The sequence below is a fragment of the Carlito syrichta genome, unplaced genomic scaffold, assembly GCF_000164805.1.
Source record: "Carlito syrichta isolate Samal-C Ts95f unplaced genomic scaffold, Tarsius_syrichta-2.0.1 Scaffold316302, whole genome shotgun sequence".
Taxonomy (NCBI): domain Eukaryota; kingdom Metazoa; phylum Chordata; class Mammalia; order Primates; family Tarsiidae; genus Carlito; species Carlito syrichta.
The window spans coordinates 1,561,723-1,582,756 of record NW_007260398.1 but is presented as its reverse complement, the minus strand read 5'-3'; the positions used below and the strand labels follow the sequence as shown (position 1 = coordinate 1,582,756).

Below are 21,034 nucleotides of genomic sequence, written 5' to 3'. Positions count from 1 at the left end.
TTGTAGAGATGAGGTCTCGCTGCCCAGGCGGGTCTCGAACCCGTGGGCTCAGGCAATCCATTCACCTCAGCCTCCCCAAGGCGCGGGATTACAGGCTGAGCCACTGAGCCCGGCATTGCAGTGCTATTAATTGGCCTAATTTTAGTACTGTTGTGCCTCAGGGAATAGGAAGGACCTAAGGAGAGGGAGAGAGATAGGGAACAGCTATTCAGTGGAACCATCAGAATACACGCAACATTTATCAAGTTGCTATTTTATACGGGAATGGTTTGTGGCTCCCCAAAACAACTACAATAGAAAAATCTGATATCACTGTTTACAGGTTGCCATAACAGATATTATAATAATGAAAAGGTTTGAAATACGATAATTACCAAAATGTGACAGAGAGCTGTGAAGGTGACATGCTATTGGAAAAGTGGTGCTGAGAGAGTTGCTGGATACATGGTTGCCACAAAGCTTCAATTTGTAAAATAAAACAAAACAAAAAGGGCAATAAAACGAGGGGTGTGTTTGTGTGTGTGTGTGTGTGTGTGTGTGTGTGTGTGTGTGTGTGTGTGTATAACAGAATACTATTCAGCCTTTTTTTTTTAAAAAAGGAAATCTTATTTGTGACAACATGGATGAACCTGGAAGACATTATGTTAAGTGAAATAAGCCAGGCACAGAAAGATAAATACTGCCTGATCTCATTTATTTGTGGAGTCTAAAAAGGTCAAACTCACAGAAGCAGAGAGTAGAATGACGGTTGCAAGGAACTGAAGGGTGAGGGGGTTGGAGAGATGTTCGTCAAAGGGTACCAAGTTTCACTTAGGATCAGTAAGTTCTGGAGATCTATTGTATAGCATGATGAGTATAGTAAAAATGTAATACTTGAAAATTGCTAATAGAGTAGATGTTCATAAAAATAAGTATGCAAGGTGGTGGATATTAATTAGCTTGATTCAATCATTTTACAATGTATGTATAATCAAAGCATCACATTGTATATTGTAAATATGTAAAATTTTGTCACTTTACCTTAACAAAGATGGCAAAAAATAAAATGGAACCTGGACACTTGTGGGCTAGAGGAAGAAATCTAATAATAAAGTTGAAGACAGAAAATTGAAGAACTGACTTGAGTCAGTGTTTCAGTGACAGATTCATCACAGAACAGGCCTGAATGGACTTGAGAAAGGAGGATTTCTGACACTCAAGACTGATAGGAAGAAATGTTTTGAATGTGGTTTGGTTTGCAGGCAGGAGGATAAAAAGTTGAAGCAGATCAATTTAAAAGTCTCTCTTCTCTTAATGGATAAGAGGGAGGGACATCTACTAAAAGTGAGAGGGGAAAACTCAAGTTGACAAAGGTGTGTGAGGAGAGCAGTGAGGGCTTCAAATTGTCTTTGAGAGAAATGGGAGAACTAAGGACAAGCAAAAGGATTTGTGGACATTCTTGAGGCCTCAGGTGACTCCAATACCATAAAATGAGAGTGGTGAACTTTCTCCAGAGAGTGGTCAGTTACCCAGTCCCAAGGTGCTAGATGCAAAGATTAAAAGTTGGGGGTGTGGGGAGTGGGGAGAGTTGGAATAACCGGAACCAAGCTTGATGCCCGACATTAGGGAACTGGGAAGTTAGGGGGCTACAAGGGTACCCTAAAGAACTCTCACATTCAGCCTACAAGAAGGCTAGCATTTGCATTTGCGTACCTGCCATAGAGAGGGCATGGATGGCCATATCAGCCAAAGAGGCAGCAACTACCACCAGATGGGTGACCACAAGAATGGCCAGATGAGGAGGAGATGGACATTTGTCTCTTTTACTCTCCATCATCTGTTCCATCACCCTAGAGATGCTGAGCTCAGTGGGTGTGAGGGAAGATCAAAGCAGATCAAAGATGACCTCCAGATGAGGAAAGGGAAAGAAGTAAAAGAGCAGGCCACGAAGAGAGAGCAACCAGTGAAAGAGCGAAGAGGTGGGACAGCGCAGGGTGTACTGGTGAATCTTTCAAGTACAGAGCGGAATGAGGCAGGTAGTTAGAGACTGAAAAGAGTTGAAGGATCTCTAATTAGATGTGATGTTAGACCTCGCTCCATCCACCATTTATCTTAACCTTGTGTCCATATTTTCTCTCTCTCTGATCGCTGCACTGTATTTTTGAATCATTTCTTTGTACCTATCTTTCAGTTCCCAATTTTCTCTTCAACTGAGGTTAATCTGTTTAAATACACCAATTTATTTTACTTTTTGTTGATGCATAATGTACATAGTTTTGGAGCACACATGATTTAACATATTCACATAATTTGTAAAGATCAAATCAATGTACTTGGGCTATCCATCATCTTAAATACTTGTTTTTATGCTAGAATCATTCAAAGTCTTCTAGTAATTTTGAAATATACAACAGATGATTGTAAACTATAGTCACCCTACTGATTTTTCTAATGCTAGGTCTTATTTCTTCTATCAAAACACATGTTAATCAACTTATCCTCATCATTCTCTCCCCCTTACCCTTTCCAGTTTCTGGTAACCACCATTTTACTCTCTATCTTCATGAGAACCCCCTTTTTTTTTAAGCTCCCACATATGAGTGAGAACATAGGATATTTGTCTTTTTGTACTGGACTGATTTTACTTAACATAATGACCTCCAGTTTCATCCATGTTGCTGTAAGTGACAGGGTTGATTTCATTCTTTTTTATGGCTGAATAATATTTCATTGTGTATTTGTACCACATTTTCTTTATTCATTTATCCATTGATGGGCACTTAGGTTGATTTCATATTTTGGCTATTGTGAATAGTGCTGTGATAAACTTGGGTGTGCAGATTTCTGTTCAATATTTTGATATCTTTTTTTTTTTTTCTGTCAGAGTCTTACTCTGTTGCCTAGGCTGGAGTGCAGTGCCATGATCATGGCCACTGCAGTCTTGACCTGCTGGGCTCAGGCGATCCTTCCACTGCAGCCTTCCAAGTAGCTGTAACTAGAGGGGCACACCATCACGCCCAGCTAATTTTTTTATTTATTATAGAAATGAGGTCTTGCCAAGTTGCCCTGGCTGGTCTCAAACCCTTGGGCTCAGGCAATCTTCTCACCTCCTCCTCCCAAAGTGCTGGGATTACAAGTGTGAGCCACCGTGCCCGACCTGGTTTCCTTTCTTTTTGATGTATACCTCAGATTACAATTGCTGGATCATATGGTAGTTCTATTTTTTGTTTTTTGAGCAACCACTATAATGTTCTCCATAGTGCCTGTACTAATTACATTCCTACCAACAGTGTATGAGGGTTTCCCTTTCTTTACACCCTTACCAGCATCTGTCTCTTTTATAAAAGTCATTTCAACTGGGATGAAATGATAACTTATTGTAGTTTTGATTTGCATTTCTCTGATTATTAGTGATGTTGAGCATTTTTTCATATACCTGTTAGCTATCGGATGAGTTTTGAGAAATGACTATTCAGATCTTTTGCCCCTTTTTAATTATTTTTCTATTGAATTGTTTGAGCCATTGTATATTCTGGTTATTAATTCCTTGTCAGATCAGTAGTTTACAAACATTTTGTCCCATCCTGTAAGTTGTTTCTTCATTTTGTTGTCCCTTCACTTTTGAGTGTAGAAGCTTATAAGCTTGATGTAATCCCATCATGGCCTTTATTGTTTTGAGGTATGTTTCTTCTATACCTAGTTCTGTGAGGGTTTTTATAATAAAGAGATATTGACCTTTGTCAAATGCTTTTTCATCATCTATTGAAATAATCATGAGGTCTTAGTTCTTGGCTCTATTAATATGATATATCATGTGTATTGAATTGTGTATGTTGAACCATCCTTGCATCCCTGGGATAAATCCCTCTTCATCATGATGAATGATAATCTTTTTAATATGTTGTTGAATTCATTTTACTAGTATTTTGTTGAGAATTTTTGTATCCATGTTCATCAGTGATATTGACCTGTAGTTTTCTTTTTTGTGTGTGTCCTTCTCTGGTATTGGTATCAGGGTAATGCTGGCCTCATAGAGTAAATTTGGAAGTAGTCCCTCTTCAGTTTTCTTTTAAGAGTTTAAGTAGAATTGATATTAATTCTTCTTTAAATGTTTGGTAGAATTTAGCAGTGAAGCCACTAGGTCCTGGACTTTTCTTTGGTGCAAGACTTTTTATTAAAACTTCAATCTCATTGCTTATTATTGGTTTACTGAGGTTTTTTATTTCTTCATAGTTCAATTTTGGTAAGTTGTATATGTCCATGAATTTAGCTATTTCTTCTAGGTTTTTCAATTTGTTTCTGTTTGCTTGATCATGATAGTCACTAATGATTCTTTGTGTTTCTGTAGTCTCTGTTGTGTCTCCTTTTTCATTTATGATGCAATTTATTTGGGTCTTCTCTCTTTTTTCTTACTTTAGTCAAAGGTTTGTCAATTTTGTTTATCTTTTCACTTTAGCCAAAGGTTTATCAATTTTGTTTATCTTTTCAAAAAACAACTTTTCATTTAATTGATCTCCTGTATTTTTCTTTTTTAGTCTCTATTTCATTTATTTTTTACTCTGATCTTTAGTATTTCTTTTATTTTACTAATTTTGAATTTGGTTTGCTCTTGCCTTTCTAGTTACTTCAGGTTCATTATTATGTTGCTTCTTTGAAGACTTTCCACTTTTTGGTTTGTTTTTGAGAAAGAGTCTTGCTCTGTTGCCCAGGTTGGAGTGCAGTGTTGTGATCATAGCTCACTTCAGCCTCAAACTCCTGGGCTCAAATGATACAGATCTTGCTGTGCTGTCCAGGTTTGTCTTTAACTACTGTCCTCAAGTGATCCACCTTGGCGTCCCAAATCTACTTTTTTTTTTTATGTAGGAGTTTATTGTTATACACTTTTCTCTTAGTGTTGGTTTTGCTGTATTCCATAGATTTTGGTATGTTATATTTCCGTTGTCTTTTTTTTTTTTTTTTTTTGAGTCAGAGTCTCACTCTGTTGTCCAGGCTAGAGTGCAGTGGCACACTCACAGCCACTGCAGCCTCGACCTGCTGGGCTCAGGTGATTCCTCCACTTCAGCCTTTCAAGTAGCAGGAACTACAGGCACACCCCACCATGCCCAGCTAATTTATTTTTATTTTTATTTATTGTAGAGATTAGGTCTCACCAAGTTACCCAGGCTGATCTCGAACCCCTGATCTTAGACAATCGTCTTACCTCAGTCTCCCAGAGTGCTGGGATTACAGGCTTGAGCCCCTGCACCCTGCCTTATATTTCTATTTTCATTTGTTTTAAGACATTTAAAAATTTTCTTCTTGATTTCTTTTTTTTGTTTTGTTTTGTTTTGTTGTTGTTGTTTTTGAGTTGGAGCCTCACTCTTTCACCCAGACTGGAGTGCAGTGGCCGCTCCCATCAACCGCAGCCTCGACTTGCTGGGGCTCCGGCGATCCTTCCACCTCAGCCTTCCAAGTAGCTGGAATTACAGGCGCGCGCTGCCACACCCAGCTCATTTTTTGATTTATTGTAGAGATGAGGTCTAACCAAGTTGCCCAGGTGGGTCTTAAACCCGCGGGCTCAGGCAATCCACTCACCTCAGCCTCCCAAGGCACGGGATTACAGGCTGAGCCACCGAGCCCAGCTTCTTCTTGATTTCTTAATTGATTCGGTAGTTGTTCAGGAACATGTTATTTAATTTTTATGTGTTCATGAAGGTTCCTCTTGTTATTGATTTCTAGTTTTTTTATACTGCAGTCAGAAAAGATACTTGATATGATTGCTACTATTTGAATTTGTTTTGTAGCCTAAGATTTGGTCTGTCCTGGAGAATGTTCCATGTACTGATAATGAGAATGCGTATTCTTTAGCAGTTGGGTGAAATATTCTGTAAATGTCAATTAGGTCTATTACATCCAGTGTATAGTTTAAACTCCGATGTTTCTTTGTTGATTTTCTGTTTGGATGATCTGTTCATTACAGAATGTGGGGTGTTAAAGTTCTCTACTATCATTGTACTATAGTCTGTCTCTTTCTTCAGATCCATTAATGTTTTAATGTTTATGTAGTGACCTCCTTTTCTCTTTTTACAGTCTTTGACTTGTCATCTATTTTATCTAAGTAAGAATAGCTAGCTGGGCTCGGTGGCTCAGCCTGTAATCCCGCGCCTTTGGGAGGCTGAGGTGAGTGGATTGCCTGAGCCCACGGGTTCGAGACCCACCTGGGCAGCGACACCTCATCTCTACAATAAATCAAAAAATCAGCTGGGCATAGTAGCGCATGCCTGTAATTCCGGCTACTTGGAAGGCTGAGGCGGAAGGATCGCCGGTGCCCAGCAGGTCAAGGCTGCAGTGACTGGGAGCGGCCACTGCACTCCAGTCTGGGTGATAGAGTGAGACTCCAACTCAAAAAAAAAGAATAGCTACTTTTTTTCTTTTTTGATTTCTAATTGCATGGACTATGCTTTTCCATTCCTTCATTTTCAGTCTATGTGTTTCTTTATGGGTGAAGTGGGTTTCTTGTAGGCAGCATATAATTGGGTCTTGTTTCTGTTTTCCATTCAGCCACTTTATGACTTTTTAATTGGAGAATTGAGTTAAGTCACATTAAATGTTCAGTAAGGACTTACTACTGCCATTTTGTTGCTTGTTTTCTGAATGTTTTGTAACTTCTCTCTTTTTTCTTTCCTTTCTTACTGTCTTCCTTTGTGGTTAGGTGATTTTCTCTGGTAGTATGTTTTAATTTGTTGCTTTTTATTTTTAGTGATTATATTATAGATTTTTGTATTGTGGTTAACCATGAACCTCACAAAAATCATCTGATAGATAAAACAAATTATTTAAGAGATGACAACTTAGCTAGATCACAAAGAAAAGAATAGGAACAAAGAAAAAGTGGGAAAAGAAGGTTTCTATGCTTTAACTTCCTTCCTCCTCTCCCATGTTTTGACTTTGGTTCTCAATTTACATACTTTTATATTATCTCTCAACAGGTTGTTGTAGCTATTGTTAATTTTGGTAGATTTACTTTCTTGGATTCATACTAGCGTTATGAATGGATTTCACACTACAATTTTAGCATTAGAGTATTCTGGGTTTGTCTATGTACTTAATTTTACCAGTGGGTTTTATACCTTCAATTGTTTCTTTCAGACTGAAGAACTCCCTTTAGTATTCTTGTAAGATGGATCTCAGGTTTTGCTCACCAATTTAAAATTTCGGATTTTTCATTTTTAGAAATTCTACTCGTATCTTTGCAAGTCCGTTTGGTTTTGTTTTTATAATCTCTTATTCCTTGCTCATCTTTCAGAAAGATTTTATTTGTTTAACCATATTAAGTATATCTGCAGTTATTTATCTTCTTTGTCTAATTCCAGTGTCTAAAGACTTTTCTGATCTAATTTTTCTGACTTTTGTATTCTCAGACCCAGTGCATAGTATATAGTCCATCTTCAAAATATTTGTTGCATGAATGAAACTATATGGATGGTGCTGGAATAAAATGAGTAAATGAAACATTAATAGATAAATTACAGTATGATCTTATAAGTCATATTATAAAAATATAATCAAGGAGCTGTAGAACAAGCAGTACAAGAGTCTATAGTCCCAGCTACTTGTGAGGCTGAGGCAGAAAGATTGCCTGAGCCCAGGAGGTCAAGGCTGTGGTGCACTGTGATCGGGTCACTGCACTCCAGTCTGGGTGACAGAATGAGACCCTGACTCAAAAAAAAAAGTTTATTTTTAGTCCATCTTATGGGGAAGATGTTTGAGAATTATAGTTCTCCATTTTATCATCTTTCCATAGCACATTGATTCTCTTGATCCCGTCTCATCTTCAGTCTCTGTGGGGGAGTGAGAGCCTCTAATTTGTTGAGATTTCCATTCACTTCCAGTGCAGGAATTCCTTGTAATTCTACTTCAGACTGTTTCACAATAATAAGACCCACAAATTAGAAAGTGTTTACTATGTGCCAGGCACTGTTTCCAGTGTTTTATATATTTAATTCATGTCAGAATTAAACCTCTGATCTAATTTAGTTTAAAATTTTACTCTTCTAGAGTCACCTATGGAGTTTTATTGTCATTTTAAGGATTGGTCTGATAGTCACAAACACTTGTGTCTTCAGATACCTGCTTGTCTCTTTCAGCCTGATATGCTTTATAGAGCATGGAGACCTTCCATGTGCCAGAGACTAGATTCCATTTAAACTCCAGCTACTCTAAAAGATAGGAAACACTGGAATATATAAAGACCACCAGCTGCACAAATACATTTTCATCTTTAATTTTTATGACTATAGGATTTTGAGAGAAATTATGATTTTTTATTACTAGTAGAACCTTAGTTGTGGCATAAAATTTAATAATGAATACCCTGTACCTATTTTATAGTCCACTCATTGTAAACCATTTTCATGGCATGAAAGTCTTTAACTGTCCCACTTGAAGGTATATTTTTTTAAAAAAGCATCTTTACATATGTCCATATCTCTCTTTTCCTATGAGAAATTAAACCATTGTCTTTTATATTAAAAGAAGTAGTAATTATATTTCCCATATTTTATAGTTACTTTTAAAAAATATGTTTTCTTATTTTAATACATGGGTATAATGTCCACTAAAGTTAAATGTAATGATATATGATGAAATGAAATTCTCAGGGCCTACAAACTGTGTACACACCCACACACACCACACACTTACATACACTTAACACAGATCATAGGGAAATTCTACTTGTTATAATTATTTAGGTTTTTATGCCTATACCATAAGAAAAAATATGTGAAGATTCTCCTGTCAAGCATGTTATTTAAGTTGCACATTCAATATTCATTTTGACTTAGTGACTTGTCTTCTTTAAACTAACATATTTAATGAGCAATTTAAATCATCTTTCTATATTAATAATTTATAACTGTGGCCTCTTAGCAAAAAACGGCCTTATTATTGTCTTCAGATCCTATTTCCTTTGATTAACTTAACTACTCAAGTAGAATCTTCTTTAGTAGCACATTTTTATACTATAGAAAGACATATTTTGGCATTTGTCTTTTGTCATGCTTGCCCACTCTCTGCTTTGTAGCTGTAATTGTATCAGAACAAGGGAACAGATCACAGCAATAGGTCTGTTGGAACATAACACTCATTATTAGATTCACAATAATGAATACAAAATAATACACAATGATTGTAATACCTGAAACAAGGCAGTAGAATTGTTGAAAAATGAAAAAGATGTACCAATGTGAACTGTTCCTATCTGTAGGCAAAGTCTCTTAACTCAGAATCAAACTTGAAGTTCTCTTTTAACATATTTCATCATCATCTGCAAACTGGCAAAAACATTCTTAATACCTTTAACAGCATAGCTATTCTCTTTTGTCCTTAGGCTGAAAGCATGAAGATTTTGTTTTGTTTTGTTTTTTCTTACTTCAGGCATTCTCATGATCTCCTGTATTTAAATTTGCAGCCTGATGACTTACATAGGGAATAAACTTCTTCCTAAAGGATAACTATCAAGAATAATCAAACCAGCTTTAATATGACATATTTCAAGGCCTTATTTTGCATTAGTCAAGTGTATTGGCAAGTACAAAAGCACTGTAAAGAAAACTGGGTATAGTCTCATAATGTAATACTGGGCTTCCATCTAGGAGTCACTGGATAGATACTTGAGAACAAAGCTCTTTGACATTCAGGTTTAAATAGAAAGAAAATGAGAAACCAGATAAAGCAAGCCAACCAAATTAATTCACTCTGTACTCCTCTGATTTTTCAGTGGAATTCAGAAAAGGTTGGGAAGCCCTCATGAAACAATTGCTTTAGTGTTTACAGAGTATACATTTATGTGTTTGTGTTCAAAGATGTAAAGACAGTATTTATTATTTTCCATCAAACCCCCTCAAGTTTTTGTGGGTTTCAGAAAATTTTCTATGAATGCTGTCCATTCTGTATATGTATTGAAGATAGCATCTACCTCAAAGTCCTCTTCCTGAATGAATGTAAACATAATAGATACATATATCAACTATATGTTTACTAAACTCCATTCCTGTTCACATGGTTCTGCACCTCCAAAAACAGCATCAAGGGACAAATGGAGTGATCCTGAGGTATAACTGAGTCACTTTATAGTTATAAATACATACACATCAAGCTGTTAGAAGAATTGTTAGTAAAGAAGAACTTGGTGTAGCTGGTTCCACCATGCTTTTCTGTCCCTTTTTAAATTTCCTTTGTTAAAAGAACGTTGGCTTAGAATTCAGGAATCTGGAATTCTAGTCCTAGTTCTGCCCTTTAGTCATTGTGTGATCCTGAGCAAGTCAGTTCTCTCTGGATGCTTTGGCTTCTCAGGTGTATCACGAAGGGACTGAAGATGTCCTCTAAGACCTCTTCTTTCCTACAATTGAGTTTATTTTAATGATTAAATCATTCAGGTAGTGATTCATTGAGCACACATCTATCAAATGACTACCAGGTTCTCTGTTGATCACCTGTGGGTAAGACATTGTAAGCAACAAATGTGTTTACCCAGTGTTTCCAGAGGATGATAAGACCCACAGAAAAGTAGGTTGGTATTTAGGGCTAGAACACAGCCATGGTCAGGATTGATGATTAAAACCTTTGAATTGCCTGCACACAGGGCAGTTAGATCTAGTTTAAGTAAGTAATAGACGACATTACCCTTGGCCAGGCACAGTGACCCAAGCCTGTAATCCCAGCACTTTGGGAGGTGAGAGGATTGCCTGAGCCCATGGGTTCAAGAATAGCCTGGGCAACTTGGCGAGACCTCATCTCTACAATAAATCCAAAAATTAGCTGCGCATGGTTCTGGCTACTTGGAAGGCTGAGGCAAAAAGATTGCCTGAGCCCAGCAGGTTGATGCTGGGGTGGCCATGAGCATGCAACTGCACTCTAGCCTGGGCAACAGAGTGAAATTCCAACTCAAAAAAATACATTCTTTAAATCAAGACATTACCCTTTGAGATTGTAGAGGCAGAAGAGGAGAGAGTCAAGAATAGCTGTCTACATTTCAGAGGAAACAGGACCAGGGAAGAATATTGAGATGATTGCTTAGCCAGACAGGAGGCAAGCCAGCAAAGTTCATTCAAGACATCTCAAGAGGAATGAGTTGCAAAGAAGTGTCTTTAAGATTTCTTTATTTTATTTGAATTTTTTTACCTTTTAATTTTTTTATTTTAAAGTTGTGGGGTACAATTTAGGATTAAGTATACAAATGTTCATTATGCAGGTACCCTTGTTGATGAGGTATGGCCCCCTTTCCCCAGACAGATTCCCACTATTGCCAATCCCATCGCCCCACCTCCCCACCCCCTGCAGTTTCCCACTACTGCCAATCCTTTTCTTAAAGTATTACGATAGTTGTTCAAGGTTCGCTTATGAGTGTTAATATGTGATATTCAGTTCTTTGTTTCTGTGAAAGATCACTCAGTATTATAGACTCTAAGTCCATCCAGGTTGCTGTGAATTTCATGATTTTGTTCTTCTTTATGGCTGTGTAATGTTTCATTGTATATATGTATCACATTTTAAAAAAATCCAGTCCTCTTTTGATGGGCAGCACGGTTGGTTCCATGTTCTTGCTATCCCATCACTCCCACCTGTCAATCGAGATCCACTAGCTCTAGCTGCTTCCTGTCTCTCCAGATCCAGCTCCTCTACTCTCTACCACACACGTGGCATGGGTGATACTGAGTGCTTGGTAGCTGTTCTGCCACTACTGCACAGCACGTTTACAGCTTTCGTTTTGCTGAAGTTGTTTCCTTTACTTGAACACCTTCACATCATTCTTCTCTTGCCTGACTTTCTCATTCTTTTAGCTTTGCTCAGACATCACCTCTTTCAGAAGACTTCCTTGAATTCATTCTTGTATATCTCTAAACCTAACACAATGCCTGAATTTGTAGTTGCTCATACTTGTTTCAGTATTAAGTTAACCTTACAATTTGGATTATTTTGTTGGCTTCTTTATTCTCTCCCAGTCCTAGAGTATACCATTTAAAGATACAGCAATAATTTTCCTAATGCCAGAATCCAGACCAAAAAATACACCAGCTACGGTTTTAGCCACTTTATTGAAGTCTAATTAGTAGTCAATAAACTGCACATATTTAAAGTATATAAATACTTCCATTGTTGCTAATGAGAAGTCAACTATCATTCATATCATTCTTCCTATATCTAAGGTGACATCTTTCTCTGGGAACTTTCAATATTTTGTTTGGTTATCAGCATTTTGATTATGATGATAGTAGGTGTGGTTTTCTCTGTAGCTCTTTCTTTTCCAGGATTTCCCTCCTTACTTTCCAGTGGTGTGGTAGCCCCAAATCCTATCCTCTGGTTCTTTAAGCCAGCAAGACTCTGGGTTTAACCCAGTTTTAGCCACCCATTGTAGAGCTGGCTGGACTTAGGTTACAAGTTGGAAAAACAGGAAACTTATCCAGCATTCTTCCTTTCTTCTAAGTCATGATCCCCCTCTAGTCTCTGCTTACTTTTGGTCACTCTCCTCTGTCTTCAGGCTGTTGGTTTTTACATATTGTCTAAGTTTCTAGCTGTTATCTGCAGGACAGCTGGTCCAATTGAAATTACTGTGCCACTATCACAAAAAATAACACAATAGAGAGTATTTAGCATGAAGAATGCTAAGTTTTCAAAACTGAAAAGGCAAAAGGAGAATATAGGTTGAGCATTCCTAATTTGAAAATCCAAAATCTGTAATGTTCTAAAATCTGAAACTTTATGAATGCTGACATGATACTCAAAGGTCATACTCGAAGGAAATCCTCATGGTCAACCAGTAAGTATAATGCAAATATTCTAAAGTCTGGAAAAAACCCAAAATACTATTGGTCCCAAGCATTTCAGATGAGGGAATGAGGGATATTCAACCAGTTCTAAGGTATCATGGAGGTAGCTACTGCAGGATAAGCTACCAGTCGTAAGGTTGGGGGAGTAAAGGGAAAAGGATTGAATTATTAAATTTAGAAGCTTAGAGAGAGGCTCTGTGGTGTTGTGACCCAGACCTCTTGGGTGGGGTGGGGTGGGGGCAGTGCTGGCTGGCTGCTTCTAATGTTATTAGGGGGATATGATAAAGCTGCAAGTGTTGGAAAAACAAAAACTGGAAAGAATTCTACTAATAGAGTGGAGGAGCATGGCAAGGGTGATGCTATCAGGAGCAGGTGGCAAACAGGAAGGAGCAAGTCCTTTCTTACTCTAGCCTTCCAGTCTCCCTCTAGCAGCTCTTGTTGGCAGAACCCAACAAAAAATTAACTGGCAAAGCACAAATGTGGTATGTGCTGTCCCAGCCCCAGTATCATAAAGCATAGTAAGAGTATAAAGCTGAGAAAGTAGCTTAATAGCTGCCACAGACCATCTGTTGTCTACTCAACATCATACACATTCTTCTACACGTATTTGAACATCCAAGCAACAAAAACAACCTTCTTTTTCTGCCTAACAAAATTGTACAACTATCTTTGAATGAAGAGCCTCTCATCAAAATAAAACCACAAAGTTTTTAGACTTCCAGGATACTTCATCTACCAATTCCTAAAGCTTTCTGGAGTTTCTCTTCTACAAGCACTTAGGGTTTTGCTGCTTCTACTCCTCCATCAACTTTTCCTTTTTTAAAAAATGTGTTGACATTGCTCATCTTTTGTTGTCCTCTTGTCTCTTCTGTTCTATTTCTCCTTTAGATTTCTTACTTTTTATTCTACTTCTGTCATTTCAGTGAGTTTGGGGAAAGGAGAGGATAATGATTATATCTTGTAGCTAATGCTATTGATGTCACATTCCGCATTCTCTAGGCCTCTCTCTGACTACAACTGCAGTCTTGGTGACCAGTTTTCATATATGCTGATATATTCTGAAAGTGCCTGTTTCTCTACCATGACTGTTTTCTCTGGGGTCTTTAGATTTGTTCAGCCTATGTGCAGGACAGCCTGGAAGTATCAGGGACTAATGTCCAGGGCCAGTCTTCAACCACTGAGGGCAAGAGCCATTGGAAAAATATTTCACTTTCCTATCCCTGGAAGGACAATTCTGAGGCACCCAGCAAGATTGAACCTCATTTTCCCTCAATGGCAACTGGCTTATTAATATACTCCTTATTGAGTTTTGTCCCTTCTTTATTTCCCACTCCCTCACTTGTGCTTCTTGGGATCACCAGTCAAGTTAACTATCTGCATCCAAGACTTTTTCTCATAGCCTGCTTCTTGGGGAACCCAAACTAAAACATATTCAAATTACTTTGCATACAAATATATTCTTCCTCCTCCTCCTCCTCCTCCTGCTCCTCCTCCTCCTCCTCCTTCTCTTCCTCCCCATCTCCCTCCCCCCCTTCCTTATTCTTCTTTTAGTCAAGATCTTACTCTGTCACCAGGGCTAGAGTGCAGTGGCATGCTCATGTCTCACCACAGCCTTGACTTCCTGGGCTCAGGTAATCCTTCTACCTCAGCCTCCCTGGAAACTGGGACTACATGCATGTACCACCACACTGGGCTAATTTTTTGTAAAGATGAGGTCTTGCTATGTTGTCTAGGCTGGTCTCAAATTCCTGGGCTCAAGCAATGTTCCTGTCTCAGCATCCCAAAGTGCTGGGATTACAGACATGAGCCACTGCACCCAGCCAATTCTTTATGTTCACTTATTTATGGAGAAACAACAATTTTTCTAAACACTGTAAAATTGAACTGGTAACTTATATTACTAATTATTTTGTCATACATATATACTTATGTGTATATATGTACATGTACACCAGTGTATATATATGAATGTATCTATCCATATATACATAATTCACATTTGATCTTAAATTGACTGTAGAAACTGTGACTTCCACTTATGTATATTGCCAGAGCCTAATACAGTCCAATGCAAACAGTAGGTACTAACAAATGTTTATTTTTCTTTTTAAATTGAGACAGAATCTTGCTATGTTGCCCACGTTGCTCTCAAACTCCTGGGCTCAAATAATTCTCCTGCCTCAGCCTCCCAAAGTGCTGAGATTACAGGCATGAACCAGTGCACCCAGCCCTAAAAAGTTAGTGTTTCTTGACTGATCGTTCTTATTTTTAGGCTTCACGTGCAGTATACATAATTGTATATGTAAAATCAATATATAAAGTTGATATTAGATAATTTATAAATGAATAAATAGTTAAATTTAACAAACATTTGCATACTTCCCATATGCAAAAACATGATGCAGACTATAATGTCAGAATGTGAGAAGTTGATGTGTGGTAGGCACTAAATAACATGATTAAGTGAGAAACTGAGTTTATAGACATAAATACTTTATTATTTCAGAGAAGGGAAGGATTAGGGTGGAGTTGTAAGCATGATTGCAAATAGCTTCTAGAAGTAGTAATTACTTGAGACAGGCCTTGAGGAATTAATAGGATTTAAATAGGTGGGAAAGAGCAGGGCATTCCAGGGTTGGTGTGCAGGGTGAAAAATCAGTGGTGAGAAATCAGTGATGGTAAGCGTCAAGAGCCCTACATTCATGGAGAGTGAAGCTAAAGGGACCTGCATGCACATGGGGTACATGAGAAGTGAGAAGAATGGCCTGCTTGAGAGTTTGTTTCCTGTTAAGTAGCAATAGAAAGTAAGCAATGGAGGGCATTTGAACTTTGACACTGAGAGGGAGTTTTTAAAGGATTTCTGAAAATAAACTATAAAGTAGTAATTGAATTGAAGATGACTAATTTGGCATGTTACATAGACAGCAGGGGTGGAACAAGGTTGATGGCAGAGGAACCTGGTACAACTTGCTTTCTAGAATCTTCAGAACCCTTTAGTTTTCTGTGTAACTAAACATTTTTCTTTATGAGATACTGTACTGTGCACTTAAAATCATTATTTTTTATTTGTCATCAGACTTATTTTAGGTCATAGTAGTTGATTTCTTAAACAAGTTAATAGTTTTAACCAAAGCCCAAGCAACCGAAAGATTGCAGTCTTTTCCTCCTGGGCTATTGGAAAAAGTGGTTGATAGAAATAAGATGACTTCAGTCTGATTTGTTTCATTGAATTTTAAACGTTTAATTTTAAGCATTTGGGCTAAACAGTAAAATTACAGCTATACAAATTACTTTATGCATCCCAATTTTGAGACTTAGATTGTTATGAATATTTTCACCTAAAAGTCATGTCATTCTTAGTTGTCCTAGCTTACATATTGCTAAATTTTAAGATGATTTTATTACTTATGGAACAAAACTTTTTTTCTGTTTTTCTCACGTGTAAACTGAAAGTCAGTAGAAAAATATTTAACTGAAATTCATTTTTAAGGAATGCTTTTATGTAAATATGATGATATGCATATACAGTTTGGAATACCATAGATGTAGTAATCTAGGATTCTGCTAAAAGTATACTAGTTTTCTGTTTTGTTTTAGAGATGGTGTCTTGCAGTGTTGCCAGACTGACCTCCAATTCCAGGTTCAAGAGATTTTCCTACCTCAGCTTCCCAAATAGCTGGGCCCATGGCACTGTGCCTGGCTTATATTAGTATATATTTTTTTTACTTTTACTTTTTAAATTTTAAATATGTGGGGGTACAATTCAGGGTTAGGTATAAAAATTATTAGTATTTTTAACAAAACCTTTTACCAACTAAATATAACTTGGCCATATATAAATGAGGAATATTTCAGGAGAGGTTATTTTTCATCTACCTATTTTCTGCTTCCTTTCATCATTAAATAATTAAACTATATTCAATTTAGAAAAATGAAGGCATCACTTTTTCTTTAATCTTTGTGCTACAGTTTTTCCTTTCACTCAACAAGCATTAATTAAATACCTCCCTTGGGAATGGCACTGTTAAATGCTGGGACACAAAGATGAGTTGTGAAATCTTCCAAAGGAGACCTTTGTCAGGTAGGGGGTAAGACTTGTAATAAATGAGATGCAAAGTGTTATAATTACTCACAGGGCTTCAAATATGGTAAAATAGACAATAATAGGATAGGGTGAGGAAAGTAGAGGGTCAGGGCAATCTTTAAAGAGAAAGTGATACTTGAATTGAGTTTTAAAAGATGAAAGGATTGAGGAAAACTGGAATTTCTGGTGGAGATAACAATATATGTTTCTTGACTTGTCTAATTCCGTGGTATATACCTGCAGCTTTTTGGCTCATGCTAACCTCTAACTGTGGGTGAAGATGGAAAGGAAGATTTTTACAGTCAAAATGTGCTTTTCTTTAGTAACTAAAAGTGATGAGAATAGTCAGATAAATGTGTATTATGAAATATTTTATGATCTACATGGTGATGTATTATCACTTGATAGCAAATTACATGATATCTCTATCCTCTTCCTTTCAGGAGCTTCAAATCATATAATCTTCCTTTTGCCTTCTTTCACATAGTTAACATTTCTAATTTCATGAACTCAATTTCACAAACATAATTTTCTTTCTTTTTTTTTAATATTCAGGTTCAAGTGAAACTATTAGAAAGCAAGCCCCAGCACTAAGAGTGTTGATAACAATTTGCATGTACAAATTTAGACCTGGTCCATAATTCATAGATTCAATAGATATTCCTAGATCAGGCCCTCCTTAAATTTCAGTTTCTTATAATTCCTCCAGTTCCTTCTATTTGTAATAAATATTGTTTATCTGTCATATTCCAGGGACTATTCTGGGTACTTTAGCGATATTAATGACTAGAATGGATGAAGATCTCCAACCTAATGAAACACATTTTGCTCATTGTCAGAACAACTCAGAAAGATTGTTTATTTTCTTCCATGTAGACAAAGGATTTATTAAAATTATGCTGCTACCTATAGTATTGAGTTTCTTTAACGTGTCTCACATAGACATTGGGGGGTGGGGAAAAAGAAACCATTCTTTATTTCTGGGGTAAAAAAGTCTTTTTTGTAGCTGAGGGTTCTGTAAGGATAGGCCAGTGTGATATGGCATATTTTCCTAGTTTGTCTTGCAAAAGATGAAAGTTTGAAAGTACTAAAAATAAGGTGGTTTCAGAGACAGATAAGTGGGTGAAGGGAGAAATATTTAAAGACAAGTTATTTGAAGCTTCCCTTGCCTTGTGCTTCAGTGAGGAGAAAGGGAGAAGGCAGCTACCAAATGACTAAGGCATCAATTATAGCTTGGGTGTAATTTAAATAGGCAGAATATAGAAGCATAGTAAGAAAGCAGAAGGGCTAAACAAGAAAGAATTCTGTCATGGCATTAAAAAATCCTGTTTATTAAAATACAACAGATTTGAAATAGAGTATTTTCAGTTTAATTTTCTGATTATGTTTCTTGTTTGTTATTTTATAGATGGTGGGCCTACTCCCTCAGAAAAAAACCCATCTCTGCCAACAAATATGAGTTTAGAGAAGAGACCAGACAGTACCATTACAAATACTGTAACAGAATACCCCTTGGAAATGCCTCTAGAAAAGCAATCAGCTACAAAAAGTTGTAAAATATTAACAACATTACCAGCATTTTGGTCATCAGGTAAAGAGGAATGTATCAGTCCCAATTTAAGAATATCAAAGTCGGATTCTACTTTCAATAACCAGGCCTCTGTAGAGACACTGTATGCCTCTCCCTCATTCAAAATATTTGACCCAGCGAAGGAGACTGTAATTAATAAGGATTATCAGAAACCAACACAATCCAGTATTGTTCAGATGGATGATAAAAACCTCAAGGCAACCACATGGGGTGAGTCAAAACAAAAAATCTCTTTTGAAGTATTCTTTTGCTTTTCTCTGCTTTCTGTTTCTTTTTTTTTGTTTCCTCCTTTCACTCTTCATCTGTGATATTAAAATGTGCATGCATGCAGGCACTTCTCAGAAGTGTCCCTTTTATTAAAGGGCTAATAGAAAATTCATCATTGTGGGTTACGAGTGTTTGGTTGAATATATTACCAGAAGTTCTGAGCAATTTCAATACAGACCAAGTTAGAAAGAACTAGCATGAAATAAGAGCATCTTGTTAGCCACCTAGGTTATTTATTAAAAGATTATGAAAAAGAATGTTATTATGTATATCGGTGTGTAGACACATACAATGTATATACACACAAATATATATATATATATACACACATATATATCTATTTTAAGAGCTGTGTACTGATTGCATAAAAGGGGCAGAGGATCTTATCCTTTATTTTCTTTATAAAACATTAAGAGGGTTGTAGTACTGTTTAGGCTAGGTGATAAAAGATAAATCCAGTTGAGATTCTAGGTTGTTGGCTGTCACTTGCTAAATCCTGCATGATATAATAATGCTTTCTTTCCTTAAAGTTAATTAGTAAAAGAATAGTTTGTGGCTTAAGCATTTTTCAAAGACTGAGTAGTAGTTTTATGGTTTTTTATGTATAATAATGCTTACCAACTCATATAAATACAATACTTTTAATATTAATGCTTTAAATAGCCTCAAACTCAGATCAAAAGTTCATATAAATACAAACAATGGAAACCACCATACTGATGCTAGTAAATGTCAATGGAAAATAAAAGATTCTCCTTATTGCTCTTTCAAGAGACTGCTAATTACTGCTGTGAATGCTAATGTGGAAACAAATTAGTACTGGTTATGATGGCTGTGATGGCTTATATGCATGGCTATCCCCTGAGAAATTGTTGCTTTGGTTCATTTCTCTCATAAATACCACAAAAAGATAATGAAACCACTTCTTGGTCATTATAACAAGTACACTTAAAAATGAAATTTAGCAAGCAGTTTCTCTAAAACCAGTTAGCAAGGAGGACTTTTGCTTCTGGTTATAATAAAGTAGGTAGTAGTGTTCTAATCCTACCACCAATAAAAATATTAAATCTGGGAAATTATTAAAAGCTGATTTGAAGTCATCATAAAACAGCCAAGAAAATATGTAATAAGTCAAGATCCCAGGAAGAAGAAAATTGAGATGAGGCCCACAATCACCTTCATTTTCCTCCCTTAGGTAATTTGCCTATTACCAGAGCAAGATAAAAGATGCTGAAGGAAAATCAGAGACTTGGGTTTTTCACAGCCTCACTGAGCTTGGGAGACAGGGTTGAGTTTGGGACTTCCAAGGTGTCAAGGATTTAAGGGGCCCATATTCCAGAGGAGAGGGAATCACAGATAAGAAATTCTAAAAAGTCTTTTTGTAATTTCTTACTGAAACATTTGCCTACTGCTAAGCTACATATGTTCTGGATGAGATGCCAAGAAACTCAGTGAGAAGAGTTTTGAAGAGTCCAATGAACTAAGCAGAGATTCTGATGATCTTGTGATGCGAGGAGACAAATGTTGTTCAGGATATACCAAATTGTAGAGGCCCTGGTAAATACTCCAGGCTTTCAGTTGGGACCTCTGACAGGATACACCTTAAGCATCAGAACTGTACTCTAGGAGTAAGGACAAACCATAAGTAGAACAGCCCTCACAAAAACTAAAACCTGTTTACCTAGACCAGAGTGATTGACTTGTACTTCATCAGCTTTCTAAATCCTTTCTTAAAAGCTTTAACATTTTTTCATGAAAAATCTCAAGCATTAACAAAAAATTACTAGACATACCAGAAAATGAACAAATAGCCAGAAATATAGGAGAAAACAGACAACAGAAACAGATCCACAGATAATCTAGATTTTTTTGTTGGTTGAGTTGGAGTCTCACTCTGTCACCCAGACTGGAGTGCAGTGGCCAGCACCGCAGCCTCGACCTGCTGGGCTCCGGCGATCCTTCCACCTCAGCCTTCCAAGTAGCTGGAACTACAGGCACGCGCTACCATGCCCGGCTGATTTTTTGATTTTTATTGTAGAGATGAGGTCTCGCCAAGTTGCCCAGGTGGGTCTCGAACCTGCGGGCTCAGGCAATCCACTCACCTCTAATAATCTAGATTCTAAAGGTGTAAGCTAGGTACTTTAAAATAATTATGATTAATATGATCAAGAAGACAGTGAAAAAGATGGAGAATTTCATCAGAATACTAGTATCTGTTTTAAAAAATGAAAATCATAGAGTTGAAAAATATAGTAGCTGGAATTAAGACTCTGAAATACTCTTTAGTTTACATAGCCTGGAATG

At 37.0% G+C, this 21,034-nt stretch overlaps 1 protein-coding gene across 1 annotated transcript in view; it reads left to right on the top strand.

The window, feature by feature from the left end:
* ENTHD1 (ENTH domain containing 1) overlaps positions 1-21,034 on the top strand; it is a 127,700-nt gene that overhangs the window by 87,736 nt on the left and 18,930 nt on the right. Inside the window, exon 5 of the mRNA XM_008074124.1 lies at positions 18,281-18,673. Coding sequence (XP_008072315.1) covers positions 18,281-18,673 — 393 coding nt within the window. The remainder of the gene's footprint in view (positions 1-18,280; positions 18,674-21,034) is intronic.